Source organism: Ursus maritimus, unplaced genomic scaffold (assembly GCF_017311325.1).
Source record: "Ursus maritimus isolate PB19 unplaced genomic scaffold, ASM1731132v1 scaffold_14, whole genome shotgun sequence".
NCBI classification, from domain to species: Eukaryota; Metazoa; Chordata; class Mammalia; order Carnivora; family Ursidae; genus Ursus; species Ursus maritimus.
Window position 1 is genome coordinate 57,131,667 of NW_024423786.1, and position 17,811 is coordinate 57,149,477.

Genomic DNA, 17,811 nt, shown 5'->3' on the forward strand with positions numbered 1-17,811 from the left:
GGGCAGGGGCAGCGCTACACTAAGGCCTCGAGCTCCTCTGCGCCCCCGGCCTCAGCTTCCTCTCCAGAAAGGTCTGAGCACTGGCTCTTCTGCGTGCCTCTCTCCTCTCTAAGCCCTGCCTCAGACGCCTCCTCGCCACCTGGGGAAGCAAGGCGACATGTGTCAGGGTGGGCAGCCAGGCACCAGGAGGGCCACTGGACCCTCTCAGGGCCGTCAGAGGGGCGTCCCCCATCTCTCACCACCTGGTAGGACGTGATGTGCACTTCCCAGAACACAGGAGGGCGCCCTGGGTGGCTTCTGCCCTCCAGGATCCCCACCTGCTTCCGTGGGGGAGAGGAGGACCGGCCACACCCCCACGGCTGTCTGTGCTCTCAGCTGGCCCTCCGAGGTTGAGGTCAGGTCGGGGACACGGAGACGTGAGCTCTGCCACGTAGGCAGGTGGACACGGAGGCCAGGCTGTGAAGCTGCAGTGGCAGCCGGACTCACCGGGCACCGTGAAGTCCTGAGTATAGATGATGTCGTCCTCGATATCGAACAGGTCCTCCTCCCCGTTGTCATCGGCACAGCCGTGCAGGTCCTCCAGGTAGGGCACCACCGTCATGCCGCGCCAGCGATCCTTGCAGTCTGTGCTCGGTGGGATGGGTACCAGCTCCTCAGCTGGCGGGTGCTTCTTCCGGAACCAGCTGTGGAAGTCAGCAAGTCAGGACAGCCTGGAGGCTCGCCCAGCTCCCTATGTCAGTCTCGCCCTTGGGACAGGGGCTCCTCTTGACCTCAGGGCCCACCCCTAAAATCTGTATGGGGAGGGGGAGGGCGGGTAGGAGACCGAGGGCCAGAAAGGCCCCCGTAACTCCAGACCCCCATATCCCACCCCCACCCAATACCACCGTGCACATCCGTGCACCCCCAGAATCTCCCCATTGACTCCCACCACGAGGACCCCGACCCCCCACAGCTGGGCCCCACAGGGACTCACCTGTGTTGTCTGATCTGCTGTATGGAGAACCTCCTGGCTGGCTCGTATTCCAGCATCCCTGACAGAAGACCAGCAGGCCGTGGGGAGTCAGTGCTGGGCACGTGGCCCCTGCCCTGCCCCATGTCAGCCTGTGCAGAGGACACCCCCAGGAGGAGGTGACACTGGCATGTGGGAGTGGGGCCCCAGCTCAGAGTGCTCCAAGCACCCCCGCCCATCGCAGCCCCCCATGGGCCTGGTCGCCACCAACAGGGCTGACCCGGGCATGGGGCAAAGAGGCAGAGCCTGTAACTGTGTGAAGATGAGGCCCTGCAGCCCCAGGAGGCTGCCCGGCAGAAAGAGGCAAAGCCGCAGATAATGGGAATGGCTGGGAAGACAGCAAAAGGACAGCAAATGCCCCTCCGAGGACACCAGAGCTGCTGAGAAGCAGGATAGTCCCATCCCAGTAACGCACAGCCTGTCCACGTGCGGGCGGACGACGAAACACGCGGGCCTGCTCCCTGCCCACCCCAGAGCCCGCAGCGTCTGCCTCCCCTTTCCAACAGGAGGGTGGAGCTCCACAAGCGTCATGCAGAGAAGGGGGCGGGGGTGCACAGCTCTGAGAGCTCTGCACGTCTCCCCCTTGGCGGGCAGCTTCGTTCTCAGGAAACGTGCGGCTACTTGGAGAGCTGGGTGCTCAGAAAGCTGAAGGTCTGAGCAGTGCCGAAGAGCAGGGAAGACCAGGGGTCCTGGCCTCAGTGCTCAGGTTGCAGGCAAGGAGGAGCACCACCAGGCCTCAGGGCCAGGATGGTGCTCTAGGAGACACAGGGAGCCACCCCAGCAGTCCCGGCTGTGGGAAGAGCCTCCGCACTGCACCGTGTACCCCCAGTGCAAAGGCCCTGAAGCAGGGGCGTGGGCGCAGGGGGATGTGCAGACCAGAAGCACTGGCCACCTCGGCCTGAGGGCAAATGCCGTGGAGGAGGTAAGGGATGGGGCTGCCCCCCCTGCATCTGGAGACAGGGACCCTGACACCCTCCGCCATTTAAGTCGTCACCCCGACAGGGACCGTGTCCAGCACTGAGAAGAGTATGAGTAGTAATGGACTGAGGCAACAAAGCCTCATTCAGAAAACACGCCCGCCGGCCTGCACCTGTCAAGAAAGAGCCCCGTCTGCCCTCGTAGCCGACTCTGCAGTGACCCCCAGTGGAATGGTCCTCAGTGGGGGAGGGGGGGTCAGAGGGCTGTGCTCTGGGCACCCTCGAGGATAGGGACAGCTGACAGTACAACCTGCCCACAGAGAGTGCCCGAGAACTTCCAAGAACTTGGGAGGAGGCCAGGTCTGAGCAGCAGTGGGAATGGGGCAGGGCTACACCCACCCAGCTGTCTCGGAGGGTCCCGGGGGAGGGGTGCTGCCAATGCAGGCCTGTGCCCGGGGGGTGGAGTCCGGCTGCTGCAGACAAGCAGGCTGGCTTGAGCTCTGTGTCACTCTCACCGAAACTTAAAAACCAGCGTGACTCTGTTACTAGAAAACTCTCAAGTACTCCTGGAGTCACGGGAATCTACTGTTTCAACTGTAAGTGACATGCAGCCTGGAAGAGGACTGAGCGCTCTGCGTGAACTGCAGAGCCAGTTCCACGCCGGAATGGAGCCTGAGGCCGCATCTCAGTGACTCTCAGGTACCGGGGACACGCTGGCGACACGTGGGGGTGACACTCTGCACGTGCTCTATTATCACACACAGGCTCCAGCCAAACATCAGCTGTGGCTCCCCCCGCCACCCCCCCGCCAGCCCACAGCTGCTGGGCCCATCCCCCGACAGGCCCACGGCTGTGGCTGCACAGCGCCACCTGCTGCACAGCCTGGAATATGCAGCAGGAAGAGACCCAGGGACCCGGCAGCCGGCAGCTAGGTCCCTCTGAGGGCCGTGGCTGGGGGTCACAAGAGGGTGGAACAAAAGGACCAAGGCAGCTGTAAGCCCGTCCCAGCCTCAGCCGCTCTCCACTAACTGGGCCCATTCCCTAGGGGGTGGAGCGGGGTGGGGGCTGCAGAGAGGAGACCCAGCTCTCCAGAGGCACCCCTAAGACCCCCATCACCCCCTGGCAGCCCATTCCCAACACCTCCAGCCCCACCGGTGCTGTCCCGAGGGCCTCACCTCTCAGCAAGTCCGAGAGCGGGGGGCCGCAGTCACCCGGGATCGTGTAGTCTCCCTTCCCGATGTTCTCAAACAACTTGTAGATGTTGTCCCCCTCGAACGGGTACAGGCCTGTGGTGATGTTATAGCTTCGCCCCCGACGGGAAGGAGAGAGGCCTGGTCAGTCGGGGCTTCTCCTGTGGCCCCGGCCTGGAACCAGCCTGGCACAGAGCCTTAAACCACCCGCGCCTGTGAGGCCTCATACCGGGTGACAGGAATGTTCTGGAATAGATGGCGGTGGGGGCTGCACCACTCTGAAAATACCAAACCCACTGCATCGTACATCTGAGAAGGGTGGATCCTGTGGTACGTGCATTATCTCCCAACAAAACAAAATGGGGACGCCTGGGTGGCTCAGTCGGTTAAGCGTCCAACAGTGGATCTCAGGGTCGTTGAGTTCGAGCCTCACGCTGGGCTCCACAATGCTCAGCATGGAGCCCACAACCAACCAATCAATCAAATAAGAATAAAAATAAAATGGACCACCCGCGCCAGCCAGCAGCTGCCCCGCAAGTGGGGGTAGGAGGGCAGGTCCTGGACCGCGCTGGTCAGTGCTTGGGCTGGGCCATGTCTGCGGCACACCCCCTGCTGCAGGGGTGGGGAGGGCCCCACGGAGCACGGCTAGTGCACGGGTACTCAGGGCTGTGCCCAGACGGACGGAAAAGCAGAACCTGGGTGGGGGGCACCTCGCGGCCGGCTGAGCAGCACTGCAGCCCGCCGTGTCTGAGAACTCCGTCCGATGACATCACGAGGAGTCGAGCCAGAAACACTGTGACCCTGCCATGTAAACCCGCAGGAAGGCGACGAGGACAAGCCCTCGGCAACCAAGGCAGAAGGCCGGGGGCAGCCCGAGGACGACGGCCAGTCTGTGTGTGCGCCCCCACACCAGGTCTCTGACCCTGAGGACCCCACAAGGTGGGAAGCAGTCCCATCTGCTTCTACCCACAGGGGGCTCCTAATCTTGGCTCCACGGTCTCTCTGGCACTCTGGCCACCTCAGCATACCCCGGAATGGTGTCTGGGGGACCCACTAAGAGGGGCAGGTTTGAGAACCCTGGAGCCCAAACAGGGTGCCTGAGTCCTTGGTGGGCAAAGGAGGGGCCCTTGGAGGGGGGAGAGGGGGCAGAGCAGGGGGACTAAGGCCCCTGGGCACTTACAGAGTGACCCCAGCTGACCAGATGTCCACCTTAAAGCCAGAGAAGGTGTCGAGGCCATTGGCAATCTCAGGGGGCTGGAATGCTGGGGAGCCCTGGCTCGTGCGGCACGTGTCGTCCTCAGCAAAAGGGTGCAGCGCCTGCAGCAAGAGCAGGCGGCCCTCAGGGCGTGGGCCTTGGGGGGTCAGTCGCCCGCCGGTGCGCTGAAGGATGGGCGCCTACCTCAGCCACACCCAGGTCGGAGATCTTGAGCGTGCCGCTGGTGGTGAGCAGCAGGTTGCCCGGCTTGATGTCCTTGTGCACGATGCCCTGGCTGTGCAGGTACTCCAGGCCGTCCACCAGCTGGCAGAAGTACCTGCGGGACAGACCTCCGTGACCGGTCCCACCGAGGGCTTCCGTCCCGTCTGTCAGGCCCCCCTGGCACAGCAGCCACCTGGGGTAAACCCAGCAGGACCAAAGACAGGAGACAAAGGCCAGGGAGTCCTTGCGGCCAGGCACACAGGAATGACAGGACAGGTGGCCCAGCCAAGCGATTCCTGCCCCACAAGGGCTGGGGACCACTCCAACCTAAGCCTCCTGGGAAGGCAGAGGGCTCCCCGGCCCCGAGCTCCTCCCCCACCCAGGCAGCCCTTCTTCATGATCCCCACGGGCCCAAGGACTGTGCTGTGTTGTCTAACTGGCCTGGCTTCGACGTGACCGTGTCATCTCCCTGAAGTGTTCCTGGGGCCAGGGACGTGTGACACCCCCAGGAGGGCCAGCTGGCCTGTGGCAGTTCAGGTCACTGTCAGGGACTTCTCAGGGACGACAAGGTCTCAAAGCCTGCGGCGGCAGTGAGCACACCAGGGCAGGGAGGCATACAGAGGGGCTCTGTCCACAGCAGCTGGGCTGAGTGTGAAGCAGACTGAGCCCCTGAAGCTGAGGCTTGAAACACACTTGAGCTTTCACGTCCCTGATGATCGGAAACCTGTCTGAGGGGCATCTGGCTGTTGCAGTCGGCTAACCGTCTGACTCTGATTTGGGCTCAGGTCGTGATCTCAGGGTCGTGAGATCGAGCCCATGTTGGGTGCTGCACTCAGCGGGAAGTCAGCTCGAGATTCTCTCTCCCTCCGCCCCTCCCTCTGCCCAAAAGAAAAAAGAAACTCGTTTGAACACAGGACTGGATCCTTGAAGCGCATGGGCCCGTGGGCGACCCCGCAGGAGGGAGGGGCGGCCATGGGGCCCCAGCGGCAAGCACCTACCCGTGGGCCTGGCACACGGGGAAGCGCTTCTCTGGCACACTGTCCAGCATCTCCTGCATGCCGCACACGCAGTACTCCATCACCATATACGTGGGGTGCTAAGGAAACCTCGGACTGGCAGAGACCCCCACCCCAGGCAGGGCCTATTCCCAGGGAACAGATGGCAGGTGCTCACGGGGAGGGCCTGGGGGAGAAGACCCCGACCACATCTGACGGCTCTATTAAAGACCAGCAGGAGCACCGGAAGACAGCAAGAAAGACAAGGGATTACAGGGCCTGCAGGGCATCTCTGCTCCTCCACCGACGCCCCCCCCCCCCCCCGAGTCAACTTGTAGAGGTCTGTGGCTGCCTCGTCTGGCCTCAGTGCCCCGGACACACAAGAAGCCCTCCCCAGACATTCAACACCCTGAGGAGCTCCAGCTCTACCCCCAGCCCCACAGGAAGTAAGGAGACAAAGCTTGCAGGGCAGGAGGGCGGGGCAGGTGGGGCAAGGGCCTACAAGCTGATGGGAAACACAGGAGGATGAGGGGCTCCGAGCCGGAGGAGGACGGGGCCTTGGAGCCAGGGGAATGAAGATCTGGGGGTGGCCGGGCCACAGTGGAAGTGGCTGAGTGTCTCAGGCCAGCAGGAGAGAAGGACAAAACCCCTACTGCGTCTCCAGCAGAGGTGGCCGTGAGAGCACGCTGGAGAGGAGCCACGTGCTGGAAACCCTGTCACCCCGTGCCCAGCACTTCTGTGGGAAGACAGCAGCCCCCCAGCTAGACCTAGGGCCCGCACACGCCTGCTCCCTAGACCTGGAGCTGGCCAGAGCCACACCGCCTGGAAGAGATGGGAGCCCATCCCCAGAGAGTAAAGGGCAAAAGCCGAGGACACTCCCAGGGAAGCATTCCTGCAGAATGACACATTCCTCACCCCACATTCTACCCCAGAGCAGCCCTGAAGGGCAAGACGGGAGCCTGAATTCCAGAGGCAAGGAGAGCACTCGCGACGAGGCCCCCTAAACCCAGGGTCACCTAGACCCAGCACTTCCACTCCAGGGCACAGGGTAAAAGAAAGACCCCAGCATCCGCACAAGGAGGTCTGAGACACTATGGGGACCTGGCAGGTGACCTGAGTGTTTTATGGCCCATGCCCTATGGCACTAGCTGGACAAGGCTGACCACTGACCAGGGCTGGCTGGTCTACCACCTGGAGTCACAGAGGGGCGGGTTTAGGGTTAGGAAGACAGCACTCTGAGCCCCGCCCCCTGCGCCCCCTCCCACGCAGCCCTGACCTGGCGCTCTGGCAGACCAGCTGCCACAAGGATATATTTTCTGCTTCTCTTCATTGTACAACACGTCCACCAGCTGGATGACGTTTTTGTGCCGTAATCTCCTCAGAAGTTGGATTTCCCTGAAGACAAAAAACAGAGACATCAGCCGAGCCGCCAGCGGGAATGGCTGATGCCTTGTGTGTTCGGAACACCCTGCGCCCTCTGCTTGGTAAGAAGGGGGAGCGTGCCCTCCGGGTGCCGTACAGAGGACACACCAGGCTCTGAGGTGCGCAGGCACCAGGAGAACCCGGAGACGCTTTTCTGCTGCCCCTTCCAAGTGAGCAGTTCCATCCAGTGACAGCAACAGGGTCTCCCCGAGTCTTCGGGGCTTCGACAGGGACAATGCAATCAGGATGCTTTTTAAACATCTTAACAGAACAGATTTTCTTTATAAAAGATCACAGCGCTGTGACACAGGCAGAGCAGCTGAAGTGTGGAGGGAGCAGCTCCTATGTGAAGAAGCCAGGGCTCAGCTACCCAGCAGGGCCAGGCTGCCCCAGTCCACCCAGCACCCTTCTGTGCCTCCCCACAGGAACAAAGCCCCAGGCACCGTGCCACAGCCGGACGGTCTCCACGAGGGCTCCCTTCCTCTCCCTGGCCCCCCACAGCCCTGCAGGAAAGATGGAGAGCCCTGCAGACCTCAGCTGCTCCAGTCCACGCACGGGGAGAAAGCAGCCCCACCGGCCCCACCAGAATGGATGTCACGGCACAGCCGCCCACCTGGCACCAATCTCGCCCACGGGCCTGTGCCCAGCGCTGTCTGGCCTTCTGATGCTTCACCTGCCCAGGGTCTGAGCAGGAGACAGGCCCACGCAGCTACCAGGTGTTGGGGGAGGGTATGGTCAAGTTATCAGCTGAACCAGCAACTTCGCTGCAGGTGTGTGCCCGTAACAACCAGAGTACGTCCACACAGAAAGCCGCACGAGCACGTTCGCGGCAGCACCACCCACAGAAGCCCCGACGTGGGAACAGCCCCAGTGCCCATCACAGGCAGACAGACAAACACAACGCATCCACCACACACGGGAGGCTCCCTGGGCCATGAGCAGGAGCGCGGCGCCCACCCGCACTGCCCGGGGATGGACCCCAAGCCCACGACGCTCAGGGAGGGAACCAGACACACAAAGCCCCATGGCGTGTGAGTCCACGTGTGTGACACGTCCAGAACAGGCTCCTCCACGGATGGGAAGGGGGCTCGCGGGGGCCGGGGGCTGGGAAGGAGACTGCTGATGGGGACGGGGTTTCCTTTTGGGGTGATGCAATGTTCTGGAATAATATAAAGGGAATCCCTAGGAATACACTAAATGCCACCAAATTGTATGATTGTGAATAATATCTCAATGAAGTTTTTTTTAGAAGACCTCACCAGGAAACCCAAGCATGGGACATAAGAACAGCTGGGCAGGGGAGACCCCGTCGTCCTCAGAGACTCAGGTCACATCTGTCCCGCTGTCCAGGCTCTATGAGAAGGCTGCCTCTTCCAGGAGGCCCCTCCTGACAGCCACCCCCTCCAAGTGCATGAATCCTGTGCCCCCGACACCACTCACCGTCCTGAGTGCCGGCTCTCTATAGGGCTGTGAAGCCTGGAACCACGCAGCAGCTACTGCCATACAGATTCCAGGGCCCCAGAAATGGCATTTGTGCATGGCCCCCACCCCAGACTGGAGAACCCAGACCCAGAGCCCAGGAAGCCACCAACTCACAGAACAAAGCACAGCCTCGCAGCCACTTTCCCACAAACTCACTGGCAGAAACCTGTTCCCACCCCCACCAGAGGGTTCCAGCTGCGACAAGGATTCTACCCTGGTTTTCCCTGTTCAGAAGGTGCCCTAACCATCGTACTCCCTAGGTCCCAGGATGCCGCACACACTTCACCACACACATGGAGTCCGGGTGACTCACAGACGCTGGGGTCGCCCTGGTTTGTACCCTCTACCCCTGGGGGTTTACTCTGGCGTCCAGCGTGTGCAGGGGGCAGACTCAATATTTTTTCCAAATAATTAATGCCGGGTTTGTTCCCCTGGGCCCTGCTGACATTCTGGGCAGGTCACTCTCTGTGGGGACATCCTGGGCACTGGGGGGTCAGCAGCATCCCTGGCCCCCACCCCCTCAGTGCCAGAAGCACCCCAGTCCTGACGACCACAGACATCTCCAGACACAGCTAACTGTCCTCTGGGGGCGGGAGAGTGTTGTGTGAGAGCTCTGCTATAAAGGGTAAGAAAGTCCCTGACGGGTTGGGGCAGACCCTCAAGCCACCCCCCACCCAGCGCAAGTCATCCCTGGAACCCAGGCCCTGTCTTCCTCCCTCCCTCCTTCCTCCACCGCCTCCCACCCAAACCATCCCACTGCCCTGACTCTCCCAGCCTGGTGCCCAGAGCTCACCTATGCCCCAGAAACTCTCCACCCACTGGCCCATCGCGCTCCATCTCCATCTGATAGATGTGCGGCGGCAGCAGCACCCACTAACACAGCATGGCCGGCCGGCAGCCCCCAGCCGGCAGCGTGTGGCGTCACTGCCATGTGCTGCTTGGCCTGAGTGCAGAGCAGCTCCTCTCAGAGACTACCATCCAGCACCCACTGTCCACCCAGTCTGGCCAACACCCACCGAACTACCTGGTCAGCAGCCAGGCCTGGGAGGCAGCTGTGTGGGCACCTGTCAAGGGTCTGCAGCCAGGGTGGATTCAGCAAAGGCACACAAGTGAGACGGCCCCATAGGAGAAGGGCATCCATGCAGGATGAAAGCTAGGTTAGCAAGCGCTGCATGGCCCCTGGGGATGGAGGGGTCAGCCACAGACAGACCCCAACTCCTCCAAGCTCCAGCTTCCTGGGACAGCACACAGGGCTGGGAACCGTCAGTACACACCCCAGCACTGGAATGAGGTTCCCCAACACACTGGGACAGCTCAGGTCAGCTGACTGCAGCCTGGGGATCCAGGGGCTTCCTCCAACCGTCCACACCAACCTCCTAGCCCCAGAAACTTCCTCAGGGCATTCTTCCTCTTCATCCAAAGAGATCACTTCAGGTACGGGTAACACAACTAAAACCATGTGTTCATGGGGCGCCTGGCTGGCTCAGTCAGCAGAGCACGGGACTCTTGATCTCAGGGTGGTGAGTTCAGGCCCCACGCTGGGCGTGCAGCCTACTTAAAAAATAAAATAAAATGAAAATTACAAAAATAAAAATAAAACACATGTGTTGAGACAAGGAGGCCCTTCCTCTATCCAGCTGAATGGCAGCCCCCTGTGGGGGGACAGGTGCGAAGGAAGCAGGACTGCAGAGTTTACAGCTGAGCTCCGTGCAGCCTCTGTGAGCCGTCCCTGTGACCCCACTTCTAAACTCCCAGCCCTGGCAGCCAACAAAACCACACGGCAGCTCTGGAGCAGGGACCCCTCTGCAAGTCAAGGAGCCCTCAGAAAGCGCACCCTTGGTCCTTGCTGGTAAGAGGGTGCGCCTACAAGCTCTGCATTCTCTTCTCGTGTCTTGGGACAACCCAGGCCGTGCCTCCCCCTCCGCCCATTGCCGTCAGGATGAAATCACCGCCAAATAAACGTTCATCTGCTGTGAGATGTTCACGTCACGAACTCCCAACCAAAGCAGGGTGCAGCACCCTTTCCTCTGCACTCAAACACCTCAACACTCCCATTCCGATGTCCGTAAAGTATGTTCTTCAAGAAAAGGCCTCACTCTAACAGAACGGGGCAGACCCACCGTGGCTGTGGGGGACTGCTCATGTGTTTGCTCAGTTAACTGTGATCAGAGCACCGTGTGTAAACACATAAACCATGTTCCTGACGCCAGGACAGAACGGACACAACGTCAGACTCTAACAGAGGGGCGGGGGGAGCCACACGCTCAGAGCTCCACCTCGGCAGGAGGGTAGGCCCAGCGACCCCCAGGGTGTACCGAGGGGGTTTCTATCACCTCTGTATTTTCTAGGTCTCCTACAAGTTATATCTCGGGTCCAAAAACAAGAAAAAACAATGTTTAAAGAAAAAGGAAAAGCGAGGAGCTCAGCCCCCCGGCCAGCTGCCTGGGACCTGCCCAGGGTTGCTGCCTAACCGAAGTGGACTGCTTATTGATTAACCAGAAGAAAAACTGAATGAGGGTCATAAAGCCGTTCAGGCTTACAGAGAAATGCAAAGTAGCTGCCTCCGCAGCCGGGACGGACCAAAACAGAACACGCAGGGACAGGCCCACGGCCACTCCGAGAAGCACCAGCTCCACACATCCCACAGTGAGACTGAGCCACCCAGGGAGCTCCGACGTCACTCCCCTCCAGACAAAGAAGGGTCCGCCGGGTGCCCAAGGGACACGGACCAAGATCCTCCTCGCCGCTCAGCCCCTCTGTTGATGCTTCTAAACATACGACCAGAGGCCCTCAGAGGCCCAGGAATGAGACTAAAACAAGGGGAAATTGCTAAAACTGCAACTCAACACAGACACTTGTCCACACGTCCCCAACAGCATGACTCATAAAAGGCATCAAGTGGATACAACCCAAAGACCCATCGGTGGTAAGTGGATAAACAGAACACATCCACCCATGTGCGGGCATGTCCCTCGGCCACGAGCAGGAGCGAAGCGCCCACCCGCGCTGCCCTGGGAATGGACCCCGAGCCCACGACACTCAGGGAGGGAACCAGACGCAGAAGGCCACGCGGCGTGGGAGTCCACGTGTGTGACACGTCCAGAACAGGCTCCTCCACAGACGGGAAGGACGCTCATGGGGGCTGGTGATGGGGCGTGACAGCTGATGGATTGGGGTTTCCTTTTGGGGAGCTGAAATGTTCTGCAGTTAGGTAGTGTTGAGTTTCACAACCTGGTTAATGCCACTGAAATACACCTTAACACCATGAAGTTTGGTATGTGCGTTACGCATCGACAAAGCTGTTGCAAGAATAAACTGCAGTTCGGCCACATGGTGGATCCAGGATAAAGGGAAGCTTTGGCAGTATTTCATACGCTCCCAGGACTGGCACACATCCCAACGGCCCCCAGAGCCCAGTGTGGCCCTGAGCTCCCACATTTCAGAATCAATGCCCACCCCCGCCCCCGCGAGGGGAAGACCAGACATCAGGGAGGCCGCCAGGACCTTCACTGTGGGTGAGCTGCCTCGCCCTCCTGCCGCCCCCTCTGGTGGCCAGCCAGCCTGGGCTCACAGTGGAGCCCTTCCCAATACGGGGCAGGGGGAGGGGCAGATGCTGTAGAGGCCACTTGGAACAAGAACAAGAGCCGACGAAGTCCAGAGCTCTGATTCAGGACACACTAAAATCCCAACCACTCGCTACCCAGATCCAACTATCCGCCAATCATCAGAAGGCGGTCCCGGCCTCACTGAGGCCCCAGCCTGGAAACCGGCACCTGCTTACGGAGTTGCCGCCTGTCTGCCGAGGACCCAGTGCTCCTGGGGGTCACTCAGAACGCAGAAGCCTGCTGGACGAGACTGGCTGGGGAGGCTGGGGGACCGGCAGTCTGGACGCAGCTTATCAAACGTACACGCGCTCCCTCTAACCCAAAAACTCCACTTGTGGGAATATGCCCTTGAAATACCCTTGCACTTATTATGGGACGTGACACCAGGTAATTCACCAACACAGTAAACAGAGTCACCAGCACAAGGTAGGTTAGACCTGGCCATGGAGCCCTGCCACCCCCAACAAGACCACCACGGAGACCCGACCTGGAAACCTGACATCAGAAAAGCAGACTGGCTCAGGCAGAAGGGCAGGGGTCCAGAACCACTGCCCCCATGACGATACTGCGGTGACCAACAAGCGATTTTTACATTTCTAAACAGCTGACGGAAGAATACCCCCAGAGAACGTCCGGTGACGCATGAGACTCTGAAAAGGGAGCAGCAGCGTTTGCACGTTGTTGCGGGCACAGCTGCCCCGTGCGCAACCGCTGCCCTCCCGCCGCCCCAGGACGGAGTGAGGGAGACTCCACACACACCCCCATCCCGACTTTTACAGGCTCAGTCCATGTGATCCTACTGCCTGTTAGAAAAACAAGCACAGGGCACCTGGGTGGCTCAGTCGGTGAAGCATCTGCCTTCAGCTCAGGTCATGACCTGGGGTCCTGGGACTGAGCCCCACATCGGGCTCCCTGCTCAGAGGGCAGCCTGCTTCTCCCTCTGCCTCTGGTCCTGCTTGTGCCCTCGCACTCTCTGCCAAATAAATAAATAAATCTTAAAAAAAAAAAAGAAAGAAAAAAGAAAAACAAGTACAACTGATTTTCTAAAAATAATGGGGGATAAAAATAAAATAATAAAAATGACAGGGATATATAAAAAGTGCTTGGACAGATTAAAACAACAACAACAAAAAAGACTTGAAGGAAATTGGCAAGATGTGTCAGTTCTGAAATCATGAATGATTCTTTTTTTTTTTTTTTTAACTTGAAGCTTTCTGAAACTTTCTTGCTCTATAAGAACGTACTAGTTTTGGGGCGCCTGGGTGGCGCAGCGGTTAAGCGTCTGCCTTCGGCTCAGGGCGTGATCCCGGCGTTATGGGATCAAGCCCCACATCAGGCTCCTCCGCTGGGAGCCTGCTTCTTCCTCTCCCACTCCCCCTGCTTGTGTTCCCTCTCTCGCTGGCTGTCTATTTCTGTCGAATAAATAAATAAAATCTTAAAAAAAAAAAAAAAAGAACGTACTAGTTTTAAGAAGTGTGAAGGACAGTGGGGGCAAGCACAGGTCCACGGCAGTTCCTGGGAGGAAACCACATGAAGGGGGGATGTCCTGAACACCCCCCACCTTGATCACAGACGACATTCTTTAAGAAAAAAGCTTTAAGAAAAAAGTCGGGAGTCCTAAAGCTTGTCTGGGGGTTCCGGGCACTTCACTTGGAGAAAAGCTATTGGAGTTTATTAAACCTCTTGAAGACAAAGGACCCTTTTTTCCCTGCAGCCGGCTGGCAGCACTGGCCAGGGAGCCTGGACCTCCCCTTGCAAGGACACCCCTTTGCTTCCTATGAGAGCTGGGCCCTGAGCTGATGAAATAGGCACAGTGCCTTGCAGCTGTGACACCTTATGCTAACTGCCGAGCCAGCTGGGGACCCCAACGCTCTGCCTCCCGGGCCTCAGTTTCCCCTCAGGTTCTTCTGACGGACACTGCAGGACCGAGCTCCCTGCAGCCTCAACACTGCACACCCAGATGTCTCCACAAGCTCTTGGCGTCCTGGCTGACCATTCAGGAAAGCAGAGACAGGGACACCAGTGCTCATCAACCCTCCGGTCAGCCTCTGGTCATTTCTGTCTCCCACGCGGCACAAGGGAACTCCTGGAGGTGGCAAACATCCTTTAACTTGACCTTGGGTGTGTGCGTTTGTCAAATGCACACTGCATCTCATGAATGACTGCCTCCACAACACGTACACTGTGCCTCAGTGGAGGCAGGCACCTGCCCACCCCAACAGCACCCGTCCACCGCAGCAGGGGTCTGCAGAGCTCTGCGACCTGCTCAACTCTGCGGCCATCAGCTGCCCAGGAAGCCAGCAGCGTGGGCTTGGGTGTCTCTAGCCACACATCAATTGGTGCTGAAACCCAGCCTGGGCCCTTGAACGGACTCAAGGACTCTGGGAACCTCGGGGTACTGCTCCCAAGAGGCCGGGGCCTGGGGTACCAGAGCAGCATGGAACAACGTGGCCAGCCAGAACACCTCCATGGACCCATGCTGCCTCCAACTAGCAGAGTTCAACCATGCAGGAAGAGACCGGCACCCTGCTGCCCAGACATATCTGGGGATGAGACCTGAGAGGAGCCTGGAAGACACAGATGAACCCCAGAGATTGGCAGAGGGCTTTGTTTCCAGGGGCACGATCCAGGAAGCCAGGAAGCAGCAGCTCACTGCCCCCCAACCTGCAGTGTAGGCGAACCGGCAGCCTGAAGCCACATAACCCCCAGGGGCTTCTGGCTTAATGAGAAAACGGGACTTCGAAGCCGGCAGTTGAGTGAGGATGTCTGACTCAGTTGTGTGGACTCCAGGAGGGCACTGGCTTGCCCCCTGCCTCAGTTTCCCCCAGCACACAGGGGCCCCTGCCCAGTCCCACCTCACAGGTAAGAAACGGGCCCTAGGGCACAGGCCATCCCTGCTCCACGTCCACAGGCTGGGACACGAAGAGCGTAGAGAGGCCTCAAAATGCCGCCCACCTTGCCTTCGGACCGCACTGGAAGAAGTCTGCTCTGACTAGCTGGGGCACCAGCACCAGAGCCAGCCCAGTTTCGGTTCTCTGTTCCATCCACAATTTCACCACGCCCAGAACCACGCCGGCACAGAGCAAGTGAACAGAGCAAGTGAAAACAGCTCAGCTTATGCGTGAGAGCAGGCTGGGCCAGGAAGGGGGGAGGTGAAAGCGGACAGGGGAGCAGCACTTTCCAGGACGGGCCTGGAGGGAGGGCCAACATCAGGACGTGCTGGGACGTGCTGGGACGTCCAAGGTCGTCAGTCAGTCCTGCCACCCGGCCCGCCTGGCCTGCTAGATAAACCCCTTCTTGGAAACTACAGGCTGGGAGGAGCACGAGCCCAGGCGGGGCGGGGTCGCAGTGGGTGGCAGCCATAAGAAGGGGCGCCCCCTCCTGAACCCAGCAAGAGGGACGGACACAGGGCTCCCACCGTCCTTGGGGGTTGGGGAGACTCCTGGAGGCAGACACCAACACCTCTGCGATGCCTAGGAGCTGACACGCACCTGGAGAAGTTCGGGTAAAAAGTTTGCCAGGACACAAGCTGATTCCTCTCCCAGGAGTCACCTGGGCCTACAGTCGCAGATGTGTCTAGTGTCACATCCCAAGTGAGCAAGAAAGGGCTAAGTTACCCCCTGCTGACCGATAAGCCAGTGCAAACAATTATTTTTGGCAACCGCAGGGCTCCCCTCCAACAGGGTAAACAAATCGCATTTCCCGGGCCCTAGTAACAGCCGCATGCTGTGCAGAAAACCTGCTGGTGGCGCCAGGGCCGTTTAGGAACACAAATTCTCAGGACCAAATAAACATTGGCTGGTTCCACTGGGCACCTAAATTCTTCAGACAGCTGGGAGGGTGAAGGGGGATGGGGTGCAACCCACTCCAAAGGCTTTGACACCAGCATCTGAAGAAAGGGGACACCCAGGTGCAACACACGAGCCTGACTTTGTCAGACTACTTCAGCAGTTTCCAACAACACTTTCTCTAGCAAGCACCACACGGAAGCTGGCTGGTCACCTACAAATTTTAAGGAAAGGGAGGGAGGGAGGGAGGAAGGAAGGAAGGAAGGAGAAAAGAGGGAAGGAAGGAAGATGACCAACCTTGCTAGCTGGCCACACACTGACCCAGGAAGCCCACACTTACTTCTTGACGTTCGCCTCCCCATTGGGGATCCTTCGCAACTTCTTCTTCTTGAGGATTTTGACAGCTCTCCTGCACAGCGTCTCCGAGTCCAGCACCTCCTTCACCTTGCCGTAGGACCCCTCCCCCAGCAGGTCTCCCATCAAGTACTTGCCGATGAGCTTGGCCCGCTTGCGCCGGGGCTGGTAGATGACTTCCGTGGAGTCGATGCGGTGGATGAACGTGTCCATCCCCACGGACATCAGCTCCCCCTCTGTAAACATGCCCATCTGCTGCGGGTCGGCCACATCCATCCTGGACCCAACGCCTCCGACTCTCGCCGGCGGTTCCTTATCTCCCTTATCTATTGCCCCTGGTGCGCGCGGTTCTTCCTTTTGTCCCACTAAAGTTCCCTTCTCCAAAAAAACAAAACAAAACCCCAAAAAACAAAAGTCAACAAAAAAGCAAAAAAAAAAAAAAAGAAGAAGAAGAAGAAGAAAGAAAGAAAAAGGGAAATAAAGAAAAAAGAAAGAAAGGAAAACAAAAAAGGAGGAAAACCCTTCTTCGAAAAGAAACGATTGTCCTAGTCGTGAGTTCAAGAGGCGCGCCTGGCCCAGAACCCCGGCACCCGACGGTGCGGAGGGTCGCAAGTCTGGGTGCCTGCCCGCCTCGCAGCTTCGGGTCGGGCCGGCGCGTCCACGGGGGCCCTCAGGAGGCCGGTGGGGCTTCCAAGTGCTAGGTCATTCTCCAGGGACTTTAGACCCTCGGACAAACACCGGTGCGGCCAAACCAAGTCTTCTCCGGGACGGGCATTACCAGCGGGCCGTGGCGCGCGCCCAGAGAGGGCCCCGCGGCGGCCGGCCGGCCCCAGGGCCCCAGGCTGCGCAGCCGAGCTTCGCTGGGGGCCGGGCGCGCTGCTGGGGGCGGCTCCCGGCCGGGCCCGCCGTCCTGGGGGCCCGAGGCAGCGGCAGGTGCCTATCCGGACCGCGCGGGGGGCACCGAAGTCCGCCCCCGCCAGCCCCGGGCGCGCGTCGGGGGGCCGGGGGGCTGCCCGGGGCCCTCCCGCCGCGGGGAGCAACTTCCGTCGGAGCCGGCCGCCGCCGGGGCGCCCCCACACCGGCCTGGGACCCCGGAGCGGCCGCCCCCCGCCCCAAACGGCAGCCCACGCTCGCTCTCGGCCACGAACGCCGTCGGCCGCGGGCCGCGGGGCGCGGGGACCCGCAGGGCTCCGGGCGGCTGAAGCGGCGCAGGCCGAAGGCCCCGGCCGGGGGTTCCCGAGGCCGCCGGGGCCCGGACGGCGCGTGCCCCCGCCGCAGCCGCCGCACGTGTGGAGCAGGCGGGGCGGCGCGGGGGCCCAGCCCATGCAAGGCGGCGCGGAGCCGGCCGGCGCCCGCCGCCGCTGCCTCCCGCGCCCCGCCTCAGTCGCGGACACCCCGGGCCGCCTCCCCCTTCCGCGCCCGACACGCCGCCGCCATCTTGTTTACCTCCCGCCCCCGCCCTGCGCCGCCGCGCCGTCGCACGCCCGCGGCGGGGCCCGCCCCTCCCGCCGCCAACGTGCCCGCCCGTTGGCTGAGCCGGAAGGCCACGCCCCCACGTCCCGCCCCACCGCCGCTGCCGATTGGGCCGGTTGGACCCAGGCGGGCGCCCAAGCGGGGATTGGTTCACTCTCG

At 60.4% G+C, this 17,811-nt stretch overlaps 1 protein-coding gene across 5 annotated transcripts in view; it reads right to left on the reverse strand.

Annotated features, from left to right (window-relative positions):
- Positions 1-16,964, reverse strand: part of STK11 (serine/threonine kinase 11) — a 26,608-nt gene extending 9,644 nt beyond the window's left edge. The window contains exons 1-8 of one of the 5 annotated variants that reach the window (XR_005834676.1): positions 16,166-16,964; positions 6,840-6,923; positions 5,532-5,621; positions 4,516-4,648; positions 4,297-4,433; positions 3,102-3,229; positions 974-1,031; positions 487-683 (exon numbers count right to left, since the gene is read on the reverse strand). Coding sequence is in view for 4 of the 5 variants with exons in the window: in XM_040629706.1 (XP_040485640.1) it covers positions 487-683; positions 974-1,031; positions 3,102-3,229; positions 4,297-4,433; positions 4,516-4,648; positions 5,532-5,621; positions 6,840-6,923; positions 16,166-16,455 (1,117 nt within the window). In the remaining variant the exon portion in view is untranslated. Of the gene's footprint in view, positions 1-486; positions 684-973; positions 1,032-3,101; positions 3,230-4,296; positions 4,434-4,515; positions 4,649-5,531; positions 5,622-6,839; positions 6,924-9,805; positions 9,947-16,165 lie in introns of those variants that run through there. The other 4 variants (XM_040629706.1, XM_040629705.1, XM_040629707.1 and 1 more) reach the window with 4 other exon arrangements.
- Between the last annotated feature and the right edge of the window lie 847 nt (positions 16,965-17,811).